This window comes from Pipra filicauda, unplaced genomic scaffold (assembly GCF_003945595.2).
Source record: "Pipra filicauda isolate LSUMZ 115617 unplaced genomic scaffold, ASM394559v2 scaffold391_size691406_pilon, whole genome shotgun sequence".
In the NCBI taxonomy this organism is placed as follows: domain Eukaryota; kingdom Metazoa; phylum Chordata; class Aves; order Passeriformes; family Pipridae; genus Pipra; species Pipra filicauda.
The window spans coordinates 206,174-228,157 of record NW_024104522.1 but is presented as its reverse complement, the minus strand read 5'-3'; the positions used below and the strand labels follow the sequence as shown (position 1 = coordinate 228,157).

Here is a 21,984-nt window from a genome sequence, read left to right as displayed (position 1 = left end):
CTCTCTTTTTGGAGGCTTGCTGAATAGAGTCAGTCCATGGTGATTCAGACCCAGGAGAAAAACTTACCATTTTGTACGTGATTTTCTGGGACAAATCTTAAACATCAAGATACACGACAGGAACAAATAGTGCTTACTTACTGCAAAACAAAAAGATGTAGTTAATGACAGCTCTTTAGTCTAATTTTCTTATGTCACACAAAAAGACAGTGAGTCATGGCAAGTGTCATTTGACAAAGTCTGTTAATCTTTCCAGGATGTCCCAGGGACTTGGATGGACAGACTCTTTGTTCTGAACTGCAGTGAAGGCAAACTCAGTGCAACCACCTTCCTTCCTTGGTAGTTCAGAGGAAGGAGCAAGTTTGTGTTCTTGAACTCCAGTTTGTGTTCAGGAGCATTTCCTGCAGTCATGGGTAACCGGTGGATGGTGCCGATCGTGGGCCAAGATTTATAAAGCCCTTTTTTTGGGAAGGCTGCAATTTGTGCTGACTATGTCAGGGTGATGAATTTTACTAAGGCTATTTTTGAACAGATGTCCTTGTACCTAAAACAGGCTGTAAGGGAAGGTGAAGGAGAACCACAGTTAACCAGAGTGATAATTTTTTAGATGCTGTGTGAAGCTTTAGTGCTAGCTGGGGTTCTGTGTTGTACAATCAAACCACACCTAGAATTGCTCATGGCAGCAGTTTAAGCATGTTTGGAGAACAGCAGAGTTCTTTGTGGTTGGAGGTTTGACACGTTCAGCATCTTTTCCATGCATGAGTATGTAGGGGTCATGAGAGGAGCATGTCCTTGAAGTAACATCTCTCATGAGATAGAAGAGAGAGGATCTAATCAGGGGAGGAACAAAATTGCTTGATGCACAGATTTGGTGTGAAATCTGGCCTCAAGGGGAGGGCTGACAAAACCAGCCTGCAGGTGAACTTGTTAGATGCTGCTGATCATGTGCTTTGTGTCATCTTGCAGTGTCACAGGTCATTCTTTGAGAGCTGCTCTCTGGCTGATGCTAAATTTTTGGGTTTGTTTTTAAGCTGTCTTAAATGATATTCTGTGGGTGTTGGCAGCTTGATAATATGGCTCATTTTCACCCCGTGGGTTTAAATGCAGCGTTGTGTTGTTTGCTGTTCTAATCCAGGATGTGCTGTCTCCTCAGCAATGACAGCATGGGGTATCAGCCAGGTGTTTCCTGGCAGTCAGGAGGTACAGGACACTGACACCATATTTATGGGGAAAATTATAGCTGTTAGAGCTAGAGAGCTGCACGTAAAGCAATGATATTGCCAGAGAAATGTGTGAGAGTTCTTTCCCATTGTTAGTGCCTGGTTTCTGACCTGTATGTCTTCAGTCTCATTACCTTTTACCAGCTAAGAGGAGAAGTATCAAAGATCAACAGGAACATAAGCCATGTTGTTGTATTTCAACCCATTTAGGTATCAAGATGCAGGCTTTTAAAAGAGCAGCACTAAGGTCAAAACCCCATAAATTCCATGTTTTGCTGTGTTGTCCTCTAGTATGACTTAGAACAGCCAGATCTTGCAAAGATGTAAATGTGTGTGTATATATGTGTATATATATATATATGTGCTGCTATGGATTTATTCCTTCTCCATCCAAAAGCTTACTCAACTCTGGAAAATCAAATTCCCTCCAGGACCTCTTCCATCATTCTTATTCCTTTTGTTTATCATCTTTGCAGCCGTGCAGCGCTGGGTTGACTGTTGCCTGTTGCAGTATTTGTCAGCATTCTGGGTTCATTTGCCAGATCACTGATTTTTCTTCTGTTCTCTTGTGTGGTTTCCCCTTAAATGTCTTGGTCAAATTGGTGCTTTCTCAGCAACAGAAATATGGATGATCCTATTTTTCAAGTCAAGCTCTCTACGTAGTTTGTCCCCAAGTAGTTTAAGACATGTTCATGACACACAATCATCTGCCTAATCTTATCTACATCTGTGTGTTCATTTCCCTTCCCCTGCAGTATTTAATATAAAGTGTGCTTTTGTATTAATGATGTTTGCAGGTGTGTGCATGCTCTGGAGTAGCTTAAAATCATCTTCTTAGTAATGCATTGTGTTTTCACTCTCTAGTCACTGCTCTTTGTATCTCAATAGTCAGTGTAATCAGATTTTGTGTTCCTTTACTTCTTTGTAGGGAATATTTTAAATTGCCTTCAACCAAGTAGGAATTACTTTTCTTTGTCAACAGAAAAGGATTCTGTAAGGTAACAAAAATAGCTTAAAAAATCATGTGATGCTTGAGCGCATGACTTGCAAATGTATTTGTATTTAAACAGACTAGAATACCAGAATTTTCATAGGTGACTATAAAAACCTGGTTCTAGGGTCAGGGTTGTAAATGAAGAGGATATCCGGGATATGTCATTTGTCAGCTGGTTTAAAACCAAATCCTCACCCCCTGCCCCCAGAAAAAAGGCAGAAAAATCCTCAGTCTTCTGTTCCTGTCTCTGTTGTCTCAGCACTGAGTGCTTTTTTCTGAGCTTGCACTGGAACTTTTTATCCAGTGAACACAGTGGCTCTAGGCAGAAGTAGGGAAATATCTTTTGGCATTATCAAAATGTTTTTCCTCAGTACTAGATACAATGCTAGGAAGTTGAATTTTTTGTAACAGAAATGTTTTTAATAAAAGTGTGATTCTCCTCCTGTTCTTATCTTTTCATGATTCTTCTTTCCTTATTTTAAAGCTGATGTAAGATGCCTCTCTCTCCCCTCCCATCCCACAGCTTCAAAACAATTATCCAGTACATCGACAACCAGTTTGAGCGGTACCTGCACGACGAGAGTGGCCTGAACAGGCGCCACATCATAGACAACAGAGTCCACTGCTGCTTTTACTTCATCTCTCCTTTTGGCCATGGGTAAGAAAACACCCTGGAACTTAGGTTTTTTAGGGTATTATAGCTTGTTCATAAGTCTGTTCATTACCTGAACTGGTAACTTAGCTGTTAATTGAGTTGCTTCCCAGCCTGTCAGTAAGCCAATGCAATTAAAATGGTCTTTTGGGGATTAATGCTCTCCTCTGCTTTGTCCCCTTTTTGACTTTTAATATTGTTTTAAATCAGTCGGTGTTAATATTGTTTGTCTCCCAGAAACATAAGCACTTTTAATATGCAATTTATCTTATAGTGACAATTTTAATTACAACTCAAGCTTTACACGACCAAGGTGATAAGCAAAGGGCTCTGACTTAATTTGTTATGGAGATACTGTTTATGTAGACACTTGAAATAAATAGTCTTTAATACATTTGGTCTGTTAAAAAAGCAAACAACACAAAACTCCATGCCTTTTTTAAATCTTTTTTTCTCCTATTTGTTGGCAGGCTGAAGCCATTAGATGTAGAGTTCATGAAGGCCCTTCATGGAAAAGTCAACATTGTGCCTGTGATTGCCAAGGCTGACACGCTGACACTGAAGGAGAGAGAGAGGCTGAAGAGAAGAGTAGGTCTAACACTGGTCATGAGAACAGAGCAACCCGTGTTAAAGCCACATAGAAAGTCATTTCAGACTAAAGAGGGGTGAATGATATTGGCCAAGGACATAATGTTCAGGAAGTGTGAGGTGGGAAATCTTCCCTGGAGTCTGATGTGCTTTATCAGTTGATTCAGACCCAGTGCATTAATTTGTGAAGTCTTAACAGATTTGAACCCTGCAATCCTGTGAATTGGTACGACTTTAATAACTTACCCCTTGAGTAGTGTAGAGATAATTAGTACTTCTAAAATGCAGTCTGTATTTTACTCCAGAGTAAACCTTTTCATGGTAAGATTACATCTTAATCTTCTATATTACCTTTTCATGACAGTTGTTTTGTGATCCTCTGGCTTCCCATGGGCCTTTAGAATGTTATTGGATCTTTATTCCAGGGGTTTTCCTGTGGGAGTGCTTTTCTGTTTTCTTGAAGGGGGACTACAGTTCTATTTAACTGGAAAAACAGTATAGTTAAAATCATGCCTGCAAAACAGCACATGATCTGAATTCACCCTAAGTTAGAGGATTTGTTTGGGGCTCTTTTGGGTGAACCAGTGCCACGGTGACAGGTGTGAGCATGGTTTGTATGGGCTTGTAAACAACTGCAGTTCAGCATTGCTGTTGTGTTTGTATAAAGCTCAGTGATGGCAGAAAACTTGCCCAAGAAATGGACTAAACCCTCTATCTGAGGAAGTTAAAAGTGGGGACAGTTGTGACTGAATGAACCTTGTCTGCAAAGACAAACATCCACTGAAGGGGGGGAGAGGTATTTATAGAGAAGTGATCAGCATATGGGGAACGAGGTGAAAAGAGGAAGGAAATTAAAAACAGTCCATTTGTTGAGATAAAAAGGACCTCTAGGTCTTGCTGGGAGAAATTCTGTCCAGGCTCTTGAGCTTCTATTGTGTTCCTCCACAAATGCTGTAAGGAGATGACAGGTGCACTGTGTGCAAATTGAAAGAAGTCACAGGGAAGTAATAAAACAGAAATGTGGCTGATTATGCTGGGTTTTGCCTCTCTTTTTCTGTGGCTGTACCGACTTGGTGAAAGATTTGTATCTCACATCACAGTAATATTGTTTGCAGAGCTGCTACTTTTTATGAAGAAACTGTATTTGGTCTTTCAGCAGGGAACTCCAGCTCAGTTTTCATAGGTGCTTACTTGTTAGTTCAGCACTTGGGACCAGAATGGTGTTGAAAGATTCTAAGGTGGCATTTAAGTGGAACATTAATAATTTCCAGTATAATTCACTGGGAATTTGAATGTTCTGCTTCAACAGTTCAAATACATAAAATAAACTGAATAAAATAGGTTCTAGCTACAGTCATCTTTGACAAAAGCAGTTCTTAGGTTAAATGAAGAGGAACATAGTCTTTCTAGGTTTCAGTAACTGCTGTAATTTTTGGGGACTCCTATCTGTGCTCTTTTTATCTGCTGCTGGATGATTTGTCTTAGGGTCAAGCCCAGCATGGTGGACGTGCTGTTTGACAGTCGCTTCTCTGTGTTGTTAACACTGGATTTTAGCTAAAACATGGCAGTAGTGCAAACAAACATTTTACATTTCCCATGTGAATTGGGAATTGCTTATTTTTCAGTACACTTCTGGAAGTAATGTTAGATTGAGGGTTGGCGGTGTGCATTTTTTGTGGAAGATGGAGATGAATCCCACTGTACATATCCTGTGATGAACAGATTGATTTGAAGGCAACTCCTTGTGACCATATTCAGTGCTAATCCATGTCCAACTCTTCCTACTTTGAGCAAAGTTACTTTTAACTAACTAATCTTTAAAACAGTCTTACCTTGGACATATGGACACCACATTTATGCATTGTCTGAGTGCAGCGAGTTGGATGTAGTGTGAGGGAGTGGTTAGGAAACAGGTAAACAAGTTTTCATTATTTTTATACTGCTGGCAAAGGTCACTCTGCAAACTGAGTTTATATTAAGTCAAATGTATAATGTGGTTCCAAAGCTTTGAAAGTCACAGCTACTGTATATTGTTCTAACTCAAAGCATCTTGGCCAGCAGAGCCTCTAATCAAGCCTAGGAATCAAAAGCTGCTGTGCTGACGCAGCTCCAGCCGTCCCTTTTTAGATGTTTCTGCCATTTGGCCGTCAATCTGAGGGCAAATGTTTTTGTTTTGCCGCTGTGGACTGAGCAGCAAGATTAGCTTATGGTGCTTGCAGAGGAAACCCAGCTTGGAGTAATTCCTGTTTGGTCTTTCTGGAATTCAAAGTTATTTTTTAAAACTCTTGAGTGGGAAGAAATGCAAGACAGTTTCACAAGCTGTGCCATGCAAGGCTGCTAAGGAAACATGCTCAAAAGAATGACTTCATGAGAGGGGAACTAATATTTTGACTTTTTCTTTTTTAATTTCCCATGGGAAGGCTAATCTTTAAGAACACAGAATCCTCCGAGGCCAATAAAAATTCAGATTTGAAGAAGCAAAATGCTGTTTCATTGTTAGGCCCATAAAATACAGTTTGTTTTTATTGCAATTCTTTTTCCTTTCAGGAAAGCACTAGGTTTAACAGCTGTAATATATTATTCTAGCACCCCTTGCTGTTGGCTTTCCCGTTATTGTTTCACTTGCATTTTATCTTCAAGATCTCAGCCAGGTTAAATGTGCTTTCTTGTTTTATGCAGCTTAAAGGCATCACATTGCAGCACTGCCCCACCTGTCCCAGCTGTGCATCTTTTATTATCATTTGGTGACAATTTAGTTCTCTTCCATTTTGCAGAAAGTAACAACGTGCATTGAGTTAAATGCCATTGTGTCAATGTAGCTGTTAATTGCTTCTTGGCAACACTTATTCCCAAATTTCTTTCTGCTTTAAAAAATGCTGCTCTCTGTGTAGGTGGGGGCTCATGATATTTTATTGAGTGCGGGGGATGTTTATATACCTGGCAGGAAAACACTGTCAGGGGAATAGCTGTGCTTCAGACATGGTCTTTCCTCTTCTAACGGTCTGGAGAATTGTTTGATTTTAAACAGCTGTTTGATAATCACATTCTGGTTGGACAAGTTTCATTTATACTGTAGCTGTTGGTTGCCATCACGACAGAGGATGGAGGAACCCAACAACAGCCAAGGAGCTCATTAAGAGCTCTCATCTGTTTGAAGTCTGCTTGTACTTGTGTTATTGAGTTAATCTCCAGTCATATGTGTAGTAGTGGCATCACAAGTCCTTACACAGACTTTTCTGAATATTTTTACAATGACCTCAAAGCCCTCCCTGATTTTCCCAAAGTTTGTCCTCTCTCTGAGTGCATTAGTGCAATAGTGCAGCTGCTTGGGTCAGGGGCTGTCTGGGGGTTCCAGTAGCAGCTCGTTAGGGAAAACTGCTCTAGGAAGTTTGCAGAGTCCACCTTTTCTGCTGAAACACCCGAGGTGCCTGTGCAGAGAGCCACTGTGGAGTCCCAGCATTCCTCATGCTCTCCCCATACCCTTCACTGGCAGAAACTCTGTCAGTGGTGCAGGGGCACGAGCTGACTGTCATGCTTTCAGCAGTGTGGCAGCAGAAGCATTCTCTTCAGTTTTGAAGAAAGGATTGACTTGTGCCACCTTTTGAAACTGCCCAAGGCCCAGAGTTATTTTGGCTGCTGACCCCTGAGGTAATTTCATTAGGAAAAGAATGAACACAGGAATATGAATACAGTATTTTTATGTAAATCTCAGACATTAGTGACAATAAAGAAAACTGTTTAAGAACAGGTTTTTTTTCTTACTGGATTTTTAATGACTTTCTCCAGTTTTAAGTAGATAATGAGCTTTTGTCTCTTGATTGGAGAGGCAATACAAACTGTCTTTTAAATTTTTTTACACATTAAATGCACAAAAATATACTGTGGCATGGGCTGAGTGGTTTTGATGCTGTAACTAATGAATCCCTTCTCCAAGTTCATTGCTTTTATTCTTCCTTCATATAACCTCACTTTGCTTTTGTCTGCTCTGTATTATGTGCCATGTAAATCTTCTGGCATTTTGTAATAATTTACTTGCTATGTTTTCTAAAAATGCATTTATCTTTTGTGCCTTGTAAAAAAATCTTTAAGCCTGTGTTATTTGGTACTTTGGACACTGAATCAGGTGCCTATTTGTGACAGACTAGTAAATCAATGATAGATGTTTTTAACTGAATACCTCTTCATAAAATAAGAATTTACTATTCTTCCTTTTTTGTAAACTTTCAGGTTCTGGATGAGATTTCTGAACACGGCATTAGGATTTATCAGCTCCCTGATGCAGATTCTGATGAAGATGAGGAGTTTAAAGAGCAAACTAGAGTTTTAAAGGCAAGTTTCCCTCCTAATTTATTATTTTGCTGCAGTAGTTCTTCAATCTACAATATGCCTAAGGGTACTTTTACAAGGTGTTGAAAATTCCAGTTATCTTTGGATGTTGACTCTGAATTATAATCCTTATTATTCCAATCTCTGTTTCATCAGAATTCCAAAGGTAGTATTGTGACTTTCTCTTCTCTTCTAAGGGAAAAGCCAGTGTTCACCAGGAACTATAATTTGCAGTCTGTGTTCTGACTCAAATGCTTCAGCACGCAGGGAGAGAGTGTGTGTTATGGTTGCTGTACTGATTAACAACTTTCCTCCCGTTAGATGAGATAATAAGGGTTTTACTGCAGTAATTTCCTCTCTGCACTGTGGTATTTGCAAAGGTGCTTGAAGAATGTATCTGCAGTTCTCTCTCCAGCTCCTCCAGTCTGTGTGTGCAGTGTGTTTGTGTTGGCTGTTCTCCACGCTGGCTGTGGCAGATGACACATCGTGCCCAGACTGTGCTGGAACAGTCAGGTGTTCCAGAGCACAGCGTCATTTCCTTCTGGGCCTCTGCTCACACAGCTGAGCCTCGCAGAGCTACAGGTGTTCATTGGGAGAGGGTGCCTTGCCTAGAGTAGGATTTATTGCTTTTCCGATGGGGAAGGGTTTTAGCAGAGAGCATTTGTCAACATTTCTTTCCCCTCTCTCCTGTCTGTTATTTAAGTCTTTGTGCTTTCTTTAAAAAAAAGGACAAAATACAGACATCAACCGGCCAGAAATCAAACCAGTAACTTGTTTTTCTGTCTCAACTAGGCAAGCATTCCCTTTGCTGTTATTGGATCCAATCAACTAATTGAGGTGAAAGGGAAAAAAATCAGAGGCCGCCTGTATCCCTGGGGAGTTGTGGAGGTTGAAAATCCAGAGCACAACGATTTCCTCAAGCTGCGCACGATGCTGGTGTGAGTAACGGGACAATGGTCCCCTCTCTGGGGCTGACGTCACTGGGACAGTGACTGCACGTACAACAGCAGGAATCCTTCACTCCAAACTGGTTCTCATGGCAGTGCAGAGTGACATCTTAGTCCCCTGCAGCTTGTTGGGCTGCTGTACCCTCTGATCTCTGACTTCAGAAAATATTTTCTGTGTTTTACGTTGCCAGATATATGTGGGTTTATGCCTTTATGGGAACTGATTTGGTGGCTTTACGTTTCAATTGAAGTTTTGTTACGGTGCAGTCGGTGGGCAGGGAGGCTTTTAAAATATTATTCCAAGTGAAAAGTATTCTTAAAAGCAAAGTGCAATTTTCCTGGCAGTGCAGGAAGTGCTTTGTTAGATGTGATGCCCCGCCCCTTTCTGATTTGAGCTGATACGGGTATTCTGCCTGTGTAAATGGCTTCCAGGGATTTTTTTATAAATGATGTTCTGCTGTTGTTGGACATGGAATTCCATTGTGTCGTTCCCAAGTCAGTCTGGCTGGGCAGGGATTGCCCTCTGCTGGGCACTGGGAGCAAACGGGTTTTCCTCTTCCCGGACAATTGGAAGGCGTTAGGCAGTGTCAGCTGTTGTGTGAGCCAAGCAGCTCCACCTAGTTCTGTTACAAATTATACCTAACAGCACTTCAGATTCATAACATACTTCAGGAATTACAGGATTTTTCTGAATAACTGTCTTTGCAAGGTTGTTAATGCTGCAAAGACTGGTGTAAACAAGTCACCTAAAGCAGTGAGTGAGAGAAGGACAGCGTGCTTTGGGTCTGGGAAGAACAATGCTGGGGGCACTTAGCTGTGAATTAAAGACCAGGGAGCTCTGTTGGCTCTACGGCAGGCTGGCTCTGTAAGGGTTTACTTTTCTGGGAAATGCATCCGTTGGATAAAACAGAAATAGAAGATAAAAGGGGTGATTTTCTTTCCTTTGCTGAGATGGACAGTGTTCAATGGCCCTTTGCCTGTTCCAGAACACACATGCAGGACCTGCAGGAGGTGACCCAAGACTTGCACTACGAGAACTTCCGCTCGGAGCGGCTCAAACGCACCGGCAAGTAAGTGGGTGCTGCTGGGAGTCCTTCTTCCACTGGGACATTGCACTTGCTCTTCCTCCCAGCTAATCCCTGGGTGTTTCTCATGAGATTCCAATCTATGGAATTACTGAAACTTGTATGAAACACTTCTGGAAGAGGAGTAATGCACAGCAGGGTGCTGTGCTTACAAATGGCTGCTTGTTCTGTACCCATTCCCTTTTCTCTGTGCAGTGGGCTGCAGGCAAGGTAGGTTTTTATTAAATGATGTCTGCTTGGAGGAAGGAAACACGAGTGGGCACATTTAAATAGGCCCCAGCTTACCTGATCAGGCAGGACACTGCTGCTCCAGTTACTGCAGGACTGCCATGGTGGCTGTTCTCTGCTCCTGCATATATAGCTGAAGAGAGTTTTGACCAATCAAAATTTTCTGATAATGTCTGGGTTTTATGAAATTTTTTTCTTTTTTTCTTCCTGGTAAGATTTTTGTCCTTGGCAACTTAATGCAAAAAAAATGCATGTACCTTTCCTGCATCTTTATGGTTAGTAACTGGTCCATACTCCACTTGTTCTTTAAGTATTCAGCAAAGCATTTTGATCTTAAAGAGAAAAGGAAATGACCTACGCAGCTTTTTATTGATTTGATTTTTGTACCATGGGTAGATAGTGAGGGAAATCTCTTCATTAAATTGCAAAAAAATCCATATAGCAGTGAAGAAATGGAATTTTAAGAAATGGAGAGTGAATAGCAGGAGCTGGTGAGGTAAAGATGGCCTTTTACAAAAGGGAAGCATGGGTTTAAGAATGTCCCAATTTCCCCTGTGCAGAGACATGTAGCCTTTTTAATGTTACATTAATTGAAATATGAGCCTTAAATCTGTTCTTAGAGGTTTTTAGTTCTGTGTTTTATACTATCAATGCATTCTTTTCTTCAATAGGCCTGTTGAAGAGGAAGTGGTAGACAAGGACAGAATCCTGCAGCAGAAGGAGGCTGAGGTAAGAGGGAACCTGTGAAGCTGTTCTTTGGTGTAACATGCTGTGCTGCAGTGTCAGTGTGTGCAGCTGGAGCTGTGGAACAGCCCAGAGCAGGACAGGGGAGCTGCCCAGGCAGAGTTTGGGTCAGAGTCAGGGGCACTGTGGGTGGGAGCTGGCCCGTGGACTCTTGGTGCTAGGCAGGATATTTATCACTTCCCATCCCTGTGCTAATTTTCCATAAGAATATTTGCTATTTTAAGTATTGAAATCAGTTTATGTTTGTTAGCTACGTGTGCTGCTTTAAACAGTGTGTTGGGACAGACTGACAGTCTGAGGTCATTTCAGATGTGCAGGTACTCACTGCAAGCATGTTACCAGTACATTTCTTTTTATGGCTTGTGGCTATGGAGTAGAAAAAGGCTGTTGGGTCTCAAAACTTCCATGATAAAATAAATGTGAATGTTTTTTCATCTTAATCCTGACTTAATAGTATTTCTGTTGCATCTTCAACTTGTGGATTTGGTGTTTCCAAACTCTGATTTCTCACTCTGGTTCCAAGTTATTGCTAGGCTTTTCAACTTAGTATTTTTATGCTAAAGTTGTAAAGACTCAAACTTCTAGCCCAGTATTTAAATTCAAGGAGTACATTGCCAGTGCTTATGATTGCTTGCAATGTGAAAACTGAAGGCTTTTTGCCAATTGCAAGATAGTGGGGTTTTTTTAGTGTTTATCCTTCTTTTACGCAATTCAGCTTGGATCCAAGTCCATAAATGCAGGAAGGTGTGATTTAAAAGATCAGTGCATATGTGCAGTGATTTGGAGTAAGAAATAAAGAGCTGCAAGCAGTTTTGTGTGCTTCTGAGGTGAAAGAATGACTCCCATACATGGAAATTTTTGAAATGATGTTGCTTTGGTCTGTGCATTTCCTTCTTCCTTTATAGCATCCATATTTAAAAATAGCTAACCCTGCTTAGCTATTGGCTAACCATGGCATATTGACAGAAATAGCAGAAATGTTCCTAAAAGGAAATGCAGAAGCGGCTCATTATCACCATATTTAATGATATGAATTAGTGGAGATTGGATGAGCTGTGTATTTATCCCTGTGTGACTCCATTCCAGCAGCACGAGCCCTGGGCTGGCTGTGCCCCCCCAGGAGTGGGAGCAGTGCAGTGTTGTGTGCCCAGTCAGTGCCTCCTGTGCCTGCTGGGTGTGCAGAGCAGCAGCCCCAGCAGCTGTCCCACAGTCCAGGGGCCTGGACTCTCTCAGGAGCACTTTGGGAAAATGCTTTTTGGTTTCCTTTTTTGTCCTTAGTGCTTCCGAGATTCAGTAGGCAGTGCTTCCGAGATTCAGGCAGTCATGGCTGTTTCTCCTGTTATTTGAACTTTATAAATCATACATGTCTAATAGTTAAGTAGAAACTTGGGTATCCTTTAGAACTATTTATTTTAAGATTTATGTCTCAAAAAATTCTCCTATAACCATTTCCTCTGGAAACTCATGATAGGGCAGGCACACTATTATATACTGGTCTATTCTGACCACTCTGTCTGAATGTATAGATAGAGTTTTAAATGTATATACACACACATATATAATATGGAATGTGTCTTTTATGTAACGTGGCTAAAGGGGTGAAATTTTGAATTTCTTGGAGGACAGTCTTTGGAAGTTTCCTCTGGGGCTAATCATCTCTGAATAATTGCTGCTGAAGTCGCAGAGGATTAGGTTAGAACTTGAAAAAACAAATACATTTTAACTTCTGCATTCTGCTGTCCCAAGGAGATCAAGAGGCTTTGCTGAATCCTCTGTAGATAAGCTGGTATGAAGTCTCTTCATCTCGAAATCATCCCTAAGGTTCAGACTGGGAAAAATCTGTGGAGGAAAGAGGCACAGAGGAAATGGGCTTGCATTCCATGGCCTTCACAGAGAAAACAAATATCCATTTCCCCTCCTGTTTTGCATTCCCATCAGTAACGGTGCTTGCAGTTCTATTTACAGTTTTGTGAGGTTTATATAACCTTGGAAGGAATGAATGCTTGGGCAAGTGCCAGGATCATCTTTATCAAGGCATCACTTTTGCTAAATGATCTTTTCTTATGCCAAAGGATGTGGTCCCCAGTTCAGCAATCTGGAACTGCTAATCTGTCATTTTGGATTTACTGCTCCATCTTCTTGTGATTTTGCTCATTTGCAAGTGATGACCTGTTTTTCTGAGATGGGAAGTGAAAATAAGAATAAAGATACTCATGTTCCTTACTGTAAAGATGCAGTACAGATTATTTTCATGTTGTAGTGCAAATGGGCACAAAGTTAAAGTGTGTAGTTTTGTGCCCTATTATTCCTACTCTGAAAACATCTCGTAATAAAAACCTTTCAAAGTTTCGAGAGGTAGTTCTTCCAGAAAACAGTTAGGGCTGTGATTACATGAAAACAGCAAGGACTGAGCTTTCTCTGGTTTCTCCAGTGAGCTATTCTGAGGCTTTGGGCAAATCTTCTCTCACTGCTTCCAGTGCAGTTGCTCAGCACTGGGCTGAGTGTGGTAGAACGAACCACACTGCTGAAATTGTTTGCTCCTGTCCTTCCACCTTGTGAGGGTGTTTAACCCTTTGGCAGCTGAGATGAGGAGCTCTGGGTCAGTGTGGGAGTCAGAGAGGGCACAGCAGTGGCCTAGGGGAGGTGAGGGTGTGAGGAGTGTGTGCAGGTCACTGCCTGGAAGTGCAGGGACATGTGGAAGTATTTTCTTGAAAGATAATGTGGAAACTTTTATGTGAAGAGACAGCACAAGTGCTGCTGAAGGCTGTGTATCCGTGACTCCTGTGAGGGGCACGGATACCTTTGAGGAGGTGCGTGGTTCATTTTTAAGTCTTATTTTAAATGTTTGTTTCCTTTCTGTGTTGCTGCAGTAGTTACATGACAGGTTGAACTAAATTTTAGTCCTGACATAAGTAAACTAAGAGGTGTTTATGTCAAGGTTAAGTTTATTCTTTTGCCTTTTGTTATCTGAGAACTCACAGGAACGATTTGTTTTACCAGATCTCCAAACATTATTTCCTGGCTTCCTTTCCATGGTGTGCATTGGCCCTATGCTGTCATGTTGGAGCATCTGTTCTTCGGGACCTGAATGTGAATGTATTAATGCTGCTCTTACAAGTGAGAGGAGTTGCTGCTGAGCAAGATCAAAGTCATTTTATGGCCTTGATGCTCGCAGTCCCCAACAGCAAAGGGAACACAGATGTGGATGTGACATCAGTGCCAGTCTTTGGTGTGATTCTTTACATTCTCCTCTATTAATAGCAGGGTTGTTTCTGTCTGTGCAGGAGGTCCAGTAAGGTGAACATGAGCTGCTCTTGGTGTGTACTGTGATGTGGAGGAACAGCTCTTATGGCCCATCCTCTACTTGAGGAATTGTTACCACTCGAGCGCAATACAGCTGGATTCTCTTTTTTAACTCCACTCCTGAGCTGCCAGGATTCCTGCTGTGCAAACCATGTCCTGCCCAAGGTGTGCATCCTCCCTGAGTTCAGCACTGCAGTCCTGTAGTTATGGGACCAGGTTTTGCTGTGGTAACTATTGTTGCTCACAGGCTGTCTGCTGAGAATACTGTTGTGAAACTGGTAGTTGTAAGTTTGATTAGAGCTTGAGAGCCACAGTCTCACAGCAAAAAGCAACCATTATTTGCATAGCAAATGCTCAGTGAAAACCAAATCAAAATGCTGATGCAGCCCAGGATGCAGTGAAAAATAGGTGTGCTTGAGTACCTTTCTGTTTTTCTTTTTTCTTTTTTTTTTTGCCAACTTTCCTTATGGAAGAGAAACTTACCTCCCAATGGCCATAGGAGACAACAGTGTGCCTGGTTTTGCGTAGTTTTTTTCACAGGCTTTGTGCCTGGAAGTTTTTCTACTGAATTACACTGGAATAGCTTCAGAAACTTGCCATTACTTAGCTAATGGACGAGACTGAGACTTCACCAGTAGGTCTCAAAAACTCCCCATGAGAATGGAAAAGGACAATCTTGTTACAATATTAATGTTAGAGCAGAGTTGGTCTCATGGGGCTTTGGTGCTGCCTACATTTGTGTCCTGTGCAGCATCTGATTTCTCTCATGGTATGGGCAGATTTTTATCCATGAAGGTTAAGAAAATGCAAGTCTCAGTGCTGTATTTAAGTCCTACAGTGATGCTGGCTATTAGCAGAGTTCTGTGTCTGAGCAATCCCCATAGTACTTGGGCAGCAATATCTTCCCCTGTCATTACTGTTGGGTGCCTATTTTGGGAATGTTTCATGGCTCTGCTTGGAGTGCTCTTGGGAAAGCTCAAGTAGGAGAGCTTCCAAAAAGCTAGTTTTATTCTGGTGGTAAATCTGCAGAGAGACAGTTCAAAAGACCAGGTGTCTTACATTTTTACAGATGGATCTTTGAAACTTCTTTTTTTATTGTATCATGGAATCAATGCAGCTCTCACTTCTGAAACTTTCTGCTTTTTTTTCCTCCTTGCTGCAGCATTATGCCATCTTTCTGATCAGGAGCTTTTTGGTTTGAGTATTTAGCAGAAAGATGTAGATGGGTTTATAATAATCCTTGCAGACTTAGCTGTATCTCATGCTGTTGCTGTGTGAATCTCCTTTTGTCAGAGGGCATCTCTGCTGCAGTCACAGGAACCTGAATTAGCCTCTCCTGAACCCTGTGCTGCAGCAAGAGGATAAGTACATAAGCCAGCTAGTTCTGGGCAAGCTCTGTTACTGCTGGCTATGCTGCAATCTGTTTTTTACTCCTTAGTTAATCTTCAGTTTCTTACCATTTCCTAAATCTGTATCTGAGACCAGGCAAGGAAAAGTGATATGGGCACCTGCAATTTATTTTTTCTGTTCTGTGATGTTTCTTTCTGGTTTTTCTTGTTTTGTGGTTGTTTTTTATTTTGGTTTTTTTTTTTTTCAAACAGCCCAAACCAACAGCTCAACACCATGTACATGCAATCAAGTATTTGTCTCAGATTCTTTTGTATTGAATCTGATGCAGTAATGAGTGTCACAATAGTTAATGTGGTTCACTGGATGAAAGTACAGTATGATTGTTTAAACACTGTTTTGAGTTAGAATTCCCCCTGACCTCCTTGCAAATAACTGAAAGCAATTCTCTACTTCAATAAGATGACAACTTGCTATACAAGCCTCAGATTTTTACATGACCTCCAATTTGAGATAGACTCATACTTTATGCAACGTGCATGGAAATAGGAGCCTATTTCCTTCCCAGTTTGTAACATAGGACATTTGTAGTTCTGTATGTGAAGCTTCCCCACCTGCATTTGGAAGGAAGTACCAGTCATTTGTAAACCAAATTAGAGGTATTTGCATATACATTTTGAAAATCTCTATTAGTGATCTTTCTTCTTTCTTAGGAACATTTGTTCCAATTAATGTTATTTAAAAAACCCCCAAACCCAACCAACCAAACAAAAAAACCCCATTATGTATAACTGGCCTTTTATGAGATGGAAACCAACTTATAAGTGTTATAAGAAAATGCCTTAAGAAAACAATTATTTCCATGAAAAATCATTGTTTAGATTTAAAAAATATTGTTTTTTTATATGTTTAGTCTGGCTTTTCAAATTTTATAAACATCTTTCTGTTTCTCTTTTGAAGTAGTTTTTAAATCCTGGCTGCTTGTTCAGCTGTTCCTGTTGCTAAAAATTTGCAGAGTTCTTTGATAGCCAAAGGCTGAGTGTTCTTGCATGGTCTTGTGCTTTGAGCACTTGTATCAGAGCAAAGCTGCTTCAGCTCGCTCAGGTGCATGTCTGCATGCCAAAAGGACATGCCTTTCTTACTGCAGATTAAATGGGGATCCACAGGTCTGTAAACAGCAAAAGAGTTGGACTTTATAGCTTAATTTTCATTATAAGTATTCTTCTGTGAAAGTTAGATGTAATGAACTGAAGAGTGTGAGATGGGGAAAACCAAAGTATTCAATTATGTGAATTATTGAACATTTCGAGCTTGTGAGGACGAAAACAGGATCTGCATTCTGCCATGGAGGAAAAAGATGTATGGTGTCCTGGATTTTTGGCCTCCTCCTGCCGTGGCTTAACCAGTGGGTGTGTCTCTGTTGCAGCTGCGCCGCATGCAGGAGATGATTGCCCAGATGCAAGCCCAGATGAGGATGAAGCCCGGGGATGACTGAGGTGTTTGACACCTGGATGCATCAGGTATTGCTCTTCTCACTTGTTTCCTCCTCTTACATCAGACTTTCACAGTGGTTATTGTTAATTTTGCACTTTGGACTTGCTTTCACAGTACTTACAGAGGAGAAATGAGTGGTGTTCTGGGTAGACTGGAAAAGAAGATCTGTGCAAATGTTACCTTTGCAGCTGTTTTTAAGACCTGTAAATGCTTATCCTCAGTGCCTTATCTTTGAATCATGTGGCTTTGTTTCTGTTAGCACAAGCTGCTCAGAAAATTGATTTGTTTCTATGTAAACAAAAGTTAGGGTGTTTTGGGGTATGCAGGCTGCTGCATTTATAACAGTTTTCTCAAAGAACCAAACAGAATTTTACGAGCTGGTCATGTGCAGTGAGTACAGACTCCCTTGGTGGTGTGTGTGATGTATGAGGTGGGATCAGAGCGAGCAAAGAAAAAAATTCTTGTAGCAAATATTAATTCTTTCTTCAGAATGCAGCCCTTCTGATATAATTCTTCTTTTAAATGCAAGAAGGAAAAACAGAAGGATATGAGGAGTCTTGTTGCTTAATACTTCAGCTTAATACTCTAGTTGTGATTGCTGGTCTTGTGGAATGTAAAGCTTGAATAAAATGGATTATATTATCCCTTATGACCTCGTGGCAGCTGCCAACATTCCAAGCCTAAAATAAGGAGATTTTTTTGTTGCCTTTATTTGAACCTTCAGTCTTCCTGTTTACATAAAGAAGAAAAAAAAGTTTAAGAAATAAACTTATTCACTGGATTCTGATTTAAGCAGAAGTTGATGGTTTTACTGGTATGTTCACTGTGATCTTTGAGTGAAGTAGTTAAGGGAAAGAAGTAATGCACTCTCAGGTTTCTTACTGTCACAGTTCCAACTGTTGAAGATAGAGGAGTCTTCACATCATGTTTTCCAACTTCCATCTAAGATGTGCTTTCCCAGAGTTGGAATTTAAACCCTGAGGATAATTTTGTGGCTGACCATGCAGTGTGTGCAGGAGCAGTGTCTGACATGGCCCTCATTCCCTGGGCAGGAGCCTGTTCAATACTGGGAAGTGTTTCAGTCTGAACTGAAGGTTCCAAGTTTTCATGGTGACTTTGTTTTGTCATCACGTGGCCAAACTCTGAGCACAGCAATGGCTGTTTGCTGCAGGACAGTAGTGCAGTGTAGATGGTTGTTTTTTGCAAAGGAGCTCAATTCTTTGTGCAACTTACAAATCATGTTTAATCACATGGCACCTTTACACTTGTATTCAGTCAGAAAAAACCCACTGTAGGTGTAATAACCTTGTCCATAGCTGTTTGCAGAGCAGAGGATGGCAAATGGTGCAAATGCATTCAGAGCTGTGTCTTGAGTTCCTAGATGCTGGCTTTGCTGTGAAGTCAGGCTCTGGGGGCTGATGGGATGCAGTATTCCCACTGATGGCTAGCCAGTGATGGCCCCAGGTTCCCTGTGTGTCACAGCTTCTGCAATACTGGCTCTGGTATTTCTAAAGCTGGCCTGGAGCAGAGTTTGTCCCAGGCTGAGTTTGCAGCCATGGCTACGGAAGCAAACAGAGTTCAGGCCATGCTGCTGTGCCCAGGGCAGTGTTACCCTGTGGGTCCCTCACACTGCTGACCTGGAGTGCAGCTTGGACCACTGAGGGTGCTAAGCAGGGGAGATTTGCAGATTTAACTGAGTGTTCCCCTGATCTTGTTGTGATTTAGTTGGAACTGAATCTCGAGGAAGTTAATTGGTCTGACATACTGAGTGGGGACAAATTTGGGAAGGATTTGAATGAGATCTTCATACGTGGAGGTCCTGCTGTTTCTTTGGAATTCGCTGAGCTCCATTTCTGCAGCTGCTGTGGAAATCATGTTTGACAGAATGCTTTCAGGAAAGAGTTTTGAACTTATTTTTTGTTACCCTTGAGATGCTGATGGTGTAAGTTATTGGCCAGTATGCCCAGTCAGAACTGCAGTTGCAGTCCTGCTGAGCCAGGGTGTTGCTATATGATCCTGGCAGCATGTTGAAGTGAATCCTCACCCAGAACTTACCCTTAGGCAGATTTCTCTCATGCATGTTAAGTGACTTTGCAGTTCAGGAGGAATGACGAGTTCAACCTCCAGCATTCCCATCAGATTTATTTGCTGTATTTTATTTAACTCGCTATTTCTAGAGAAACCAGGAAACTCGTAATTAACACAGTGATTAACAGAACCAAACTGACAACAAATTTAAATATACTTGATATCAATCTTTTTGTTCTATCACAGCTTATCTTGAACATCTCTTGGGTTCTAGTTTTACGACAACTTTAAAGGATCAGCTCTGCTACTGAATCCACAGTCTCTTCTCCAGTTGCTCTTTTGCACCCTTACTTTATACTGAGAAAAATATGTCACTCTATAGACAGTTTATATAAAATTTACTATTTTCACTCCTTTTTATTTTGGATACATACATATTTTTTTATTTTATTCAAAAGTCCCTTAAAATATTTTTCCCTACATAAAGCACAGATATAAAGATGTTTTCAGGTATTTTGGGAAAAGAGAAGTATGGTGTAAAAACCTTCAGAGATGAGAGCTGGAGAATAAGCAGTAGGGTAATGAAACGTGCTGATATCCAAGTATGTGAAATACCCACTTCTGGTTTCAGATGTATTTTGGGGTGGGGAGGAGATTGCTGGATGCTTTGGGGTTTTCTAGAAGGAGTCTGGCATTGCAGAATGATAAAAAGTGTTAAGCTCAAAACCTTGCCAAAAAGCCTGACAAGTCTGTATTCCCATGAGGTGCTGCACAGATGGGATGACTGGAAGGTCTGGTTTGCCTGATCCCTTTTGAATAGGGGCAGCTTTAAAGGGTTTATGGGAAGGGCAAAGGGAGAATTTCCTTCCAGCCTTTGCTCTCAAGGCTGAGGTACGAGGAGGGTGACAGAGGCAAAGATCACACACAGGGAACGTGCCCCAGGTTTCCAGAGGGATGGATGGACGGACAGATCTCCTGCTCTGGAGAAGCGGAATCCTGACAGGCAAGGAGGACGAGCGCTGGTGGAGCCTGGGTCAGAGGTGGGAAGGGAAGGTGATTGTGGCACTCTGATCACTCCTGTTCCCAGCTGCAGCTTTGGCAAAGGCCTGTGAACACAGAGGGTGCTGAACAAGATCTTTGAGTGCAGCCTAACAGGGGTGCTGACCTGCCCTTTTATCTGTTTGCTCTAAACATTTCATAGCTTCTGTGTACAGACAGTGCAGTGGAGGAGATTGTAGCAGGCAATGAGAGCACAGCTGGACACCAAAATATTCTTGGAATAAGCAGTAACAATTGTTTTTACCCTAACTTTTGATAGATTCACCTTACTAATCTTTTTCAGATTTTTTTCTTCTAAAGCACAAGATTGCTCTAAAGGGTTGAAGCTTCTTATACTTGACAGTTCAAATAAAGGTTTGAAGAGAAAGATGGAAGGGGGAATAAGTTACCAAAACCTAAAACAGGCTTAATTTTATTTGGGTACTCCAATACAAAATGCTTTTGAAATAAGCCTGCAGTAATTCCAGGAGCATATTGACTAGTTCCTGAACTTGTCCATCTCAGATGAGCGATTATTATGAAAAGCTGGAATTATTTTATCAAATTAAGTGGTTGTTGGTGGATATTTCTTCCTTTTCCCTCTCTGTTTCTGAAAGTGTATCTCTTTGCAATCTGTTTTCCTCTCATTATTCTTACAAATCTGGTTTGTTGTCTTCACTCAACGTCAGGATCATACTGGGACAAGCCAGTGACAGTAGCCAGGCTATGGAGAGCTAATACAGCCATCTGGAAATGTAGTTATAGTTAGGGAAATATGCTCATATAAAAGAGAAACCCAAGCATCTTGCACTTAAAATATCTGTAGGATGTTGAAAATTCTTTTAGTATAGGTTGTAATTTCCACAACTATTTTAAAGCCTCCTGAGCTTGCTAACACTGATTCTTGATAAGAACAGTGCTGAAGACACTAACAGCTCCTTCTTTCTGACAATGAATTGACATCATGTAACAGAACAACACAAAAGCATTGTCATAGCAACCAGCCCTCAAACGATGCTGCTGAATGCTGAATTGATCTGATGAGAAATGTCATTTGAGGGAATAGAGATCATGCTGTCGTTTTTGGCAGCTGAAATTGAGAACCTGGAGAATGTAAAGCTTGGGCAAATTTGTAATATTTGGAACAACTGCCTGGCACTGCCAGTGGATGTTTCTCTGGCTTAGAAACTAGAGCAGGAGGGCACCATTGTGCTGCAGCTCTTCTGACTGTGGAGCTGTTGAGCAAACCCTGCACTGATGGGCTGGCACCAGGGGTTGTCTCCTTTAGAGAACAGCCTTTTGAGAGCAAAGGGGGTTGTTGTCAGGGGTGAATGGAGTGACGTTTATTTGCTTTCAGTAGTGTGTGGATGCCTTGGGAAGGATGAAACCCCCAGTGTGGTGGCTGCAGTGGCATTCCCAGTTCTTGGGCATATGTGCAGTGGCACCTGACACTCTGCCTCTTAGAGCCTTGATTGCCCAGGCGTGTTACAAGTGACATATTCCACCTCTTCCTCTGTGCCAGTGACACACTGCTGTATCCACTGCAGCTCCTGGATGCATGGGCTGATTGAATGATGGCTTCTGGCTTGCTTCCAGAATTCTTGGGCATTTAGTGTGCCCGAGGGATGGGTACACAGACCTACCAGGTCTGTGCCAAAGCCTGACGTGGTATCATGGGGAACCTGAAAATGCTTCAGAGACACCTTTTGCTAAAGAAACAGAGGAACATTTACAGTTTTGAAGCTTGGAGCCTGGTATTCGTGTGTGACTCATGGCTATCAATATCAGCATATCTCACTGCTGAACGTTAGAAAGCAGTTCAGAGGCTGGGTTTGTCCCTGCCTGTGAACTCGGTGATGACATTTGCTATGGGGAAGCACAGGGGCTTCTGCAGACCAGCAAAGGAAAGGGAACAAACTTGAAGCAGTGAAGTCAACAGAGGGTGACTGAAATAGCAGAAATTCAAAACGTTTGGGGTGCAGGTAACAAA

General features: G+C 41.5%; 1 protein-coding gene across 4 annotated transcripts in view; it reads left to right on the top strand.

The window, feature by feature from the left end:
• Positions 1 to 21,984, top strand: part of LOC113994277 (septin-2) — a 35,102-nt gene that overhangs the window by 10,062 nt on the left and 3,056 nt on the right. For all 4 annotated transcript variants that reach the window (XM_027733154.2, XM_039385061.1, XM_027733152.2 and 1 more), the window contains exons 6-12: positions 2,738 to 2,872; positions 3,337 to 3,454; positions 7,682 to 7,783; positions 8,573 to 8,718; positions 9,714 to 9,797; positions 10,712 to 10,769; positions 16,861 to 16,954. In XM_027733154.2, coding sequence (XP_027588955.1) covers positions 2,738 to 2,872; positions 3,337 to 3,454; positions 7,682 to 7,783; positions 8,573 to 8,718; positions 9,714 to 9,797; positions 10,712 to 10,769; positions 16,861 to 16,929 — 712 coding nt within the window. In that variant the 3' untranslated portion in view covers positions 16,930 to 16,954. The remainder of the gene's footprint in view (positions 1 to 2,737; positions 2,873 to 3,336; positions 3,455 to 7,681; positions 7,784 to 8,572; positions 8,719 to 9,713; positions 9,798 to 10,711; positions 10,770 to 16,860; positions 16,955 to 21,984) is intronic.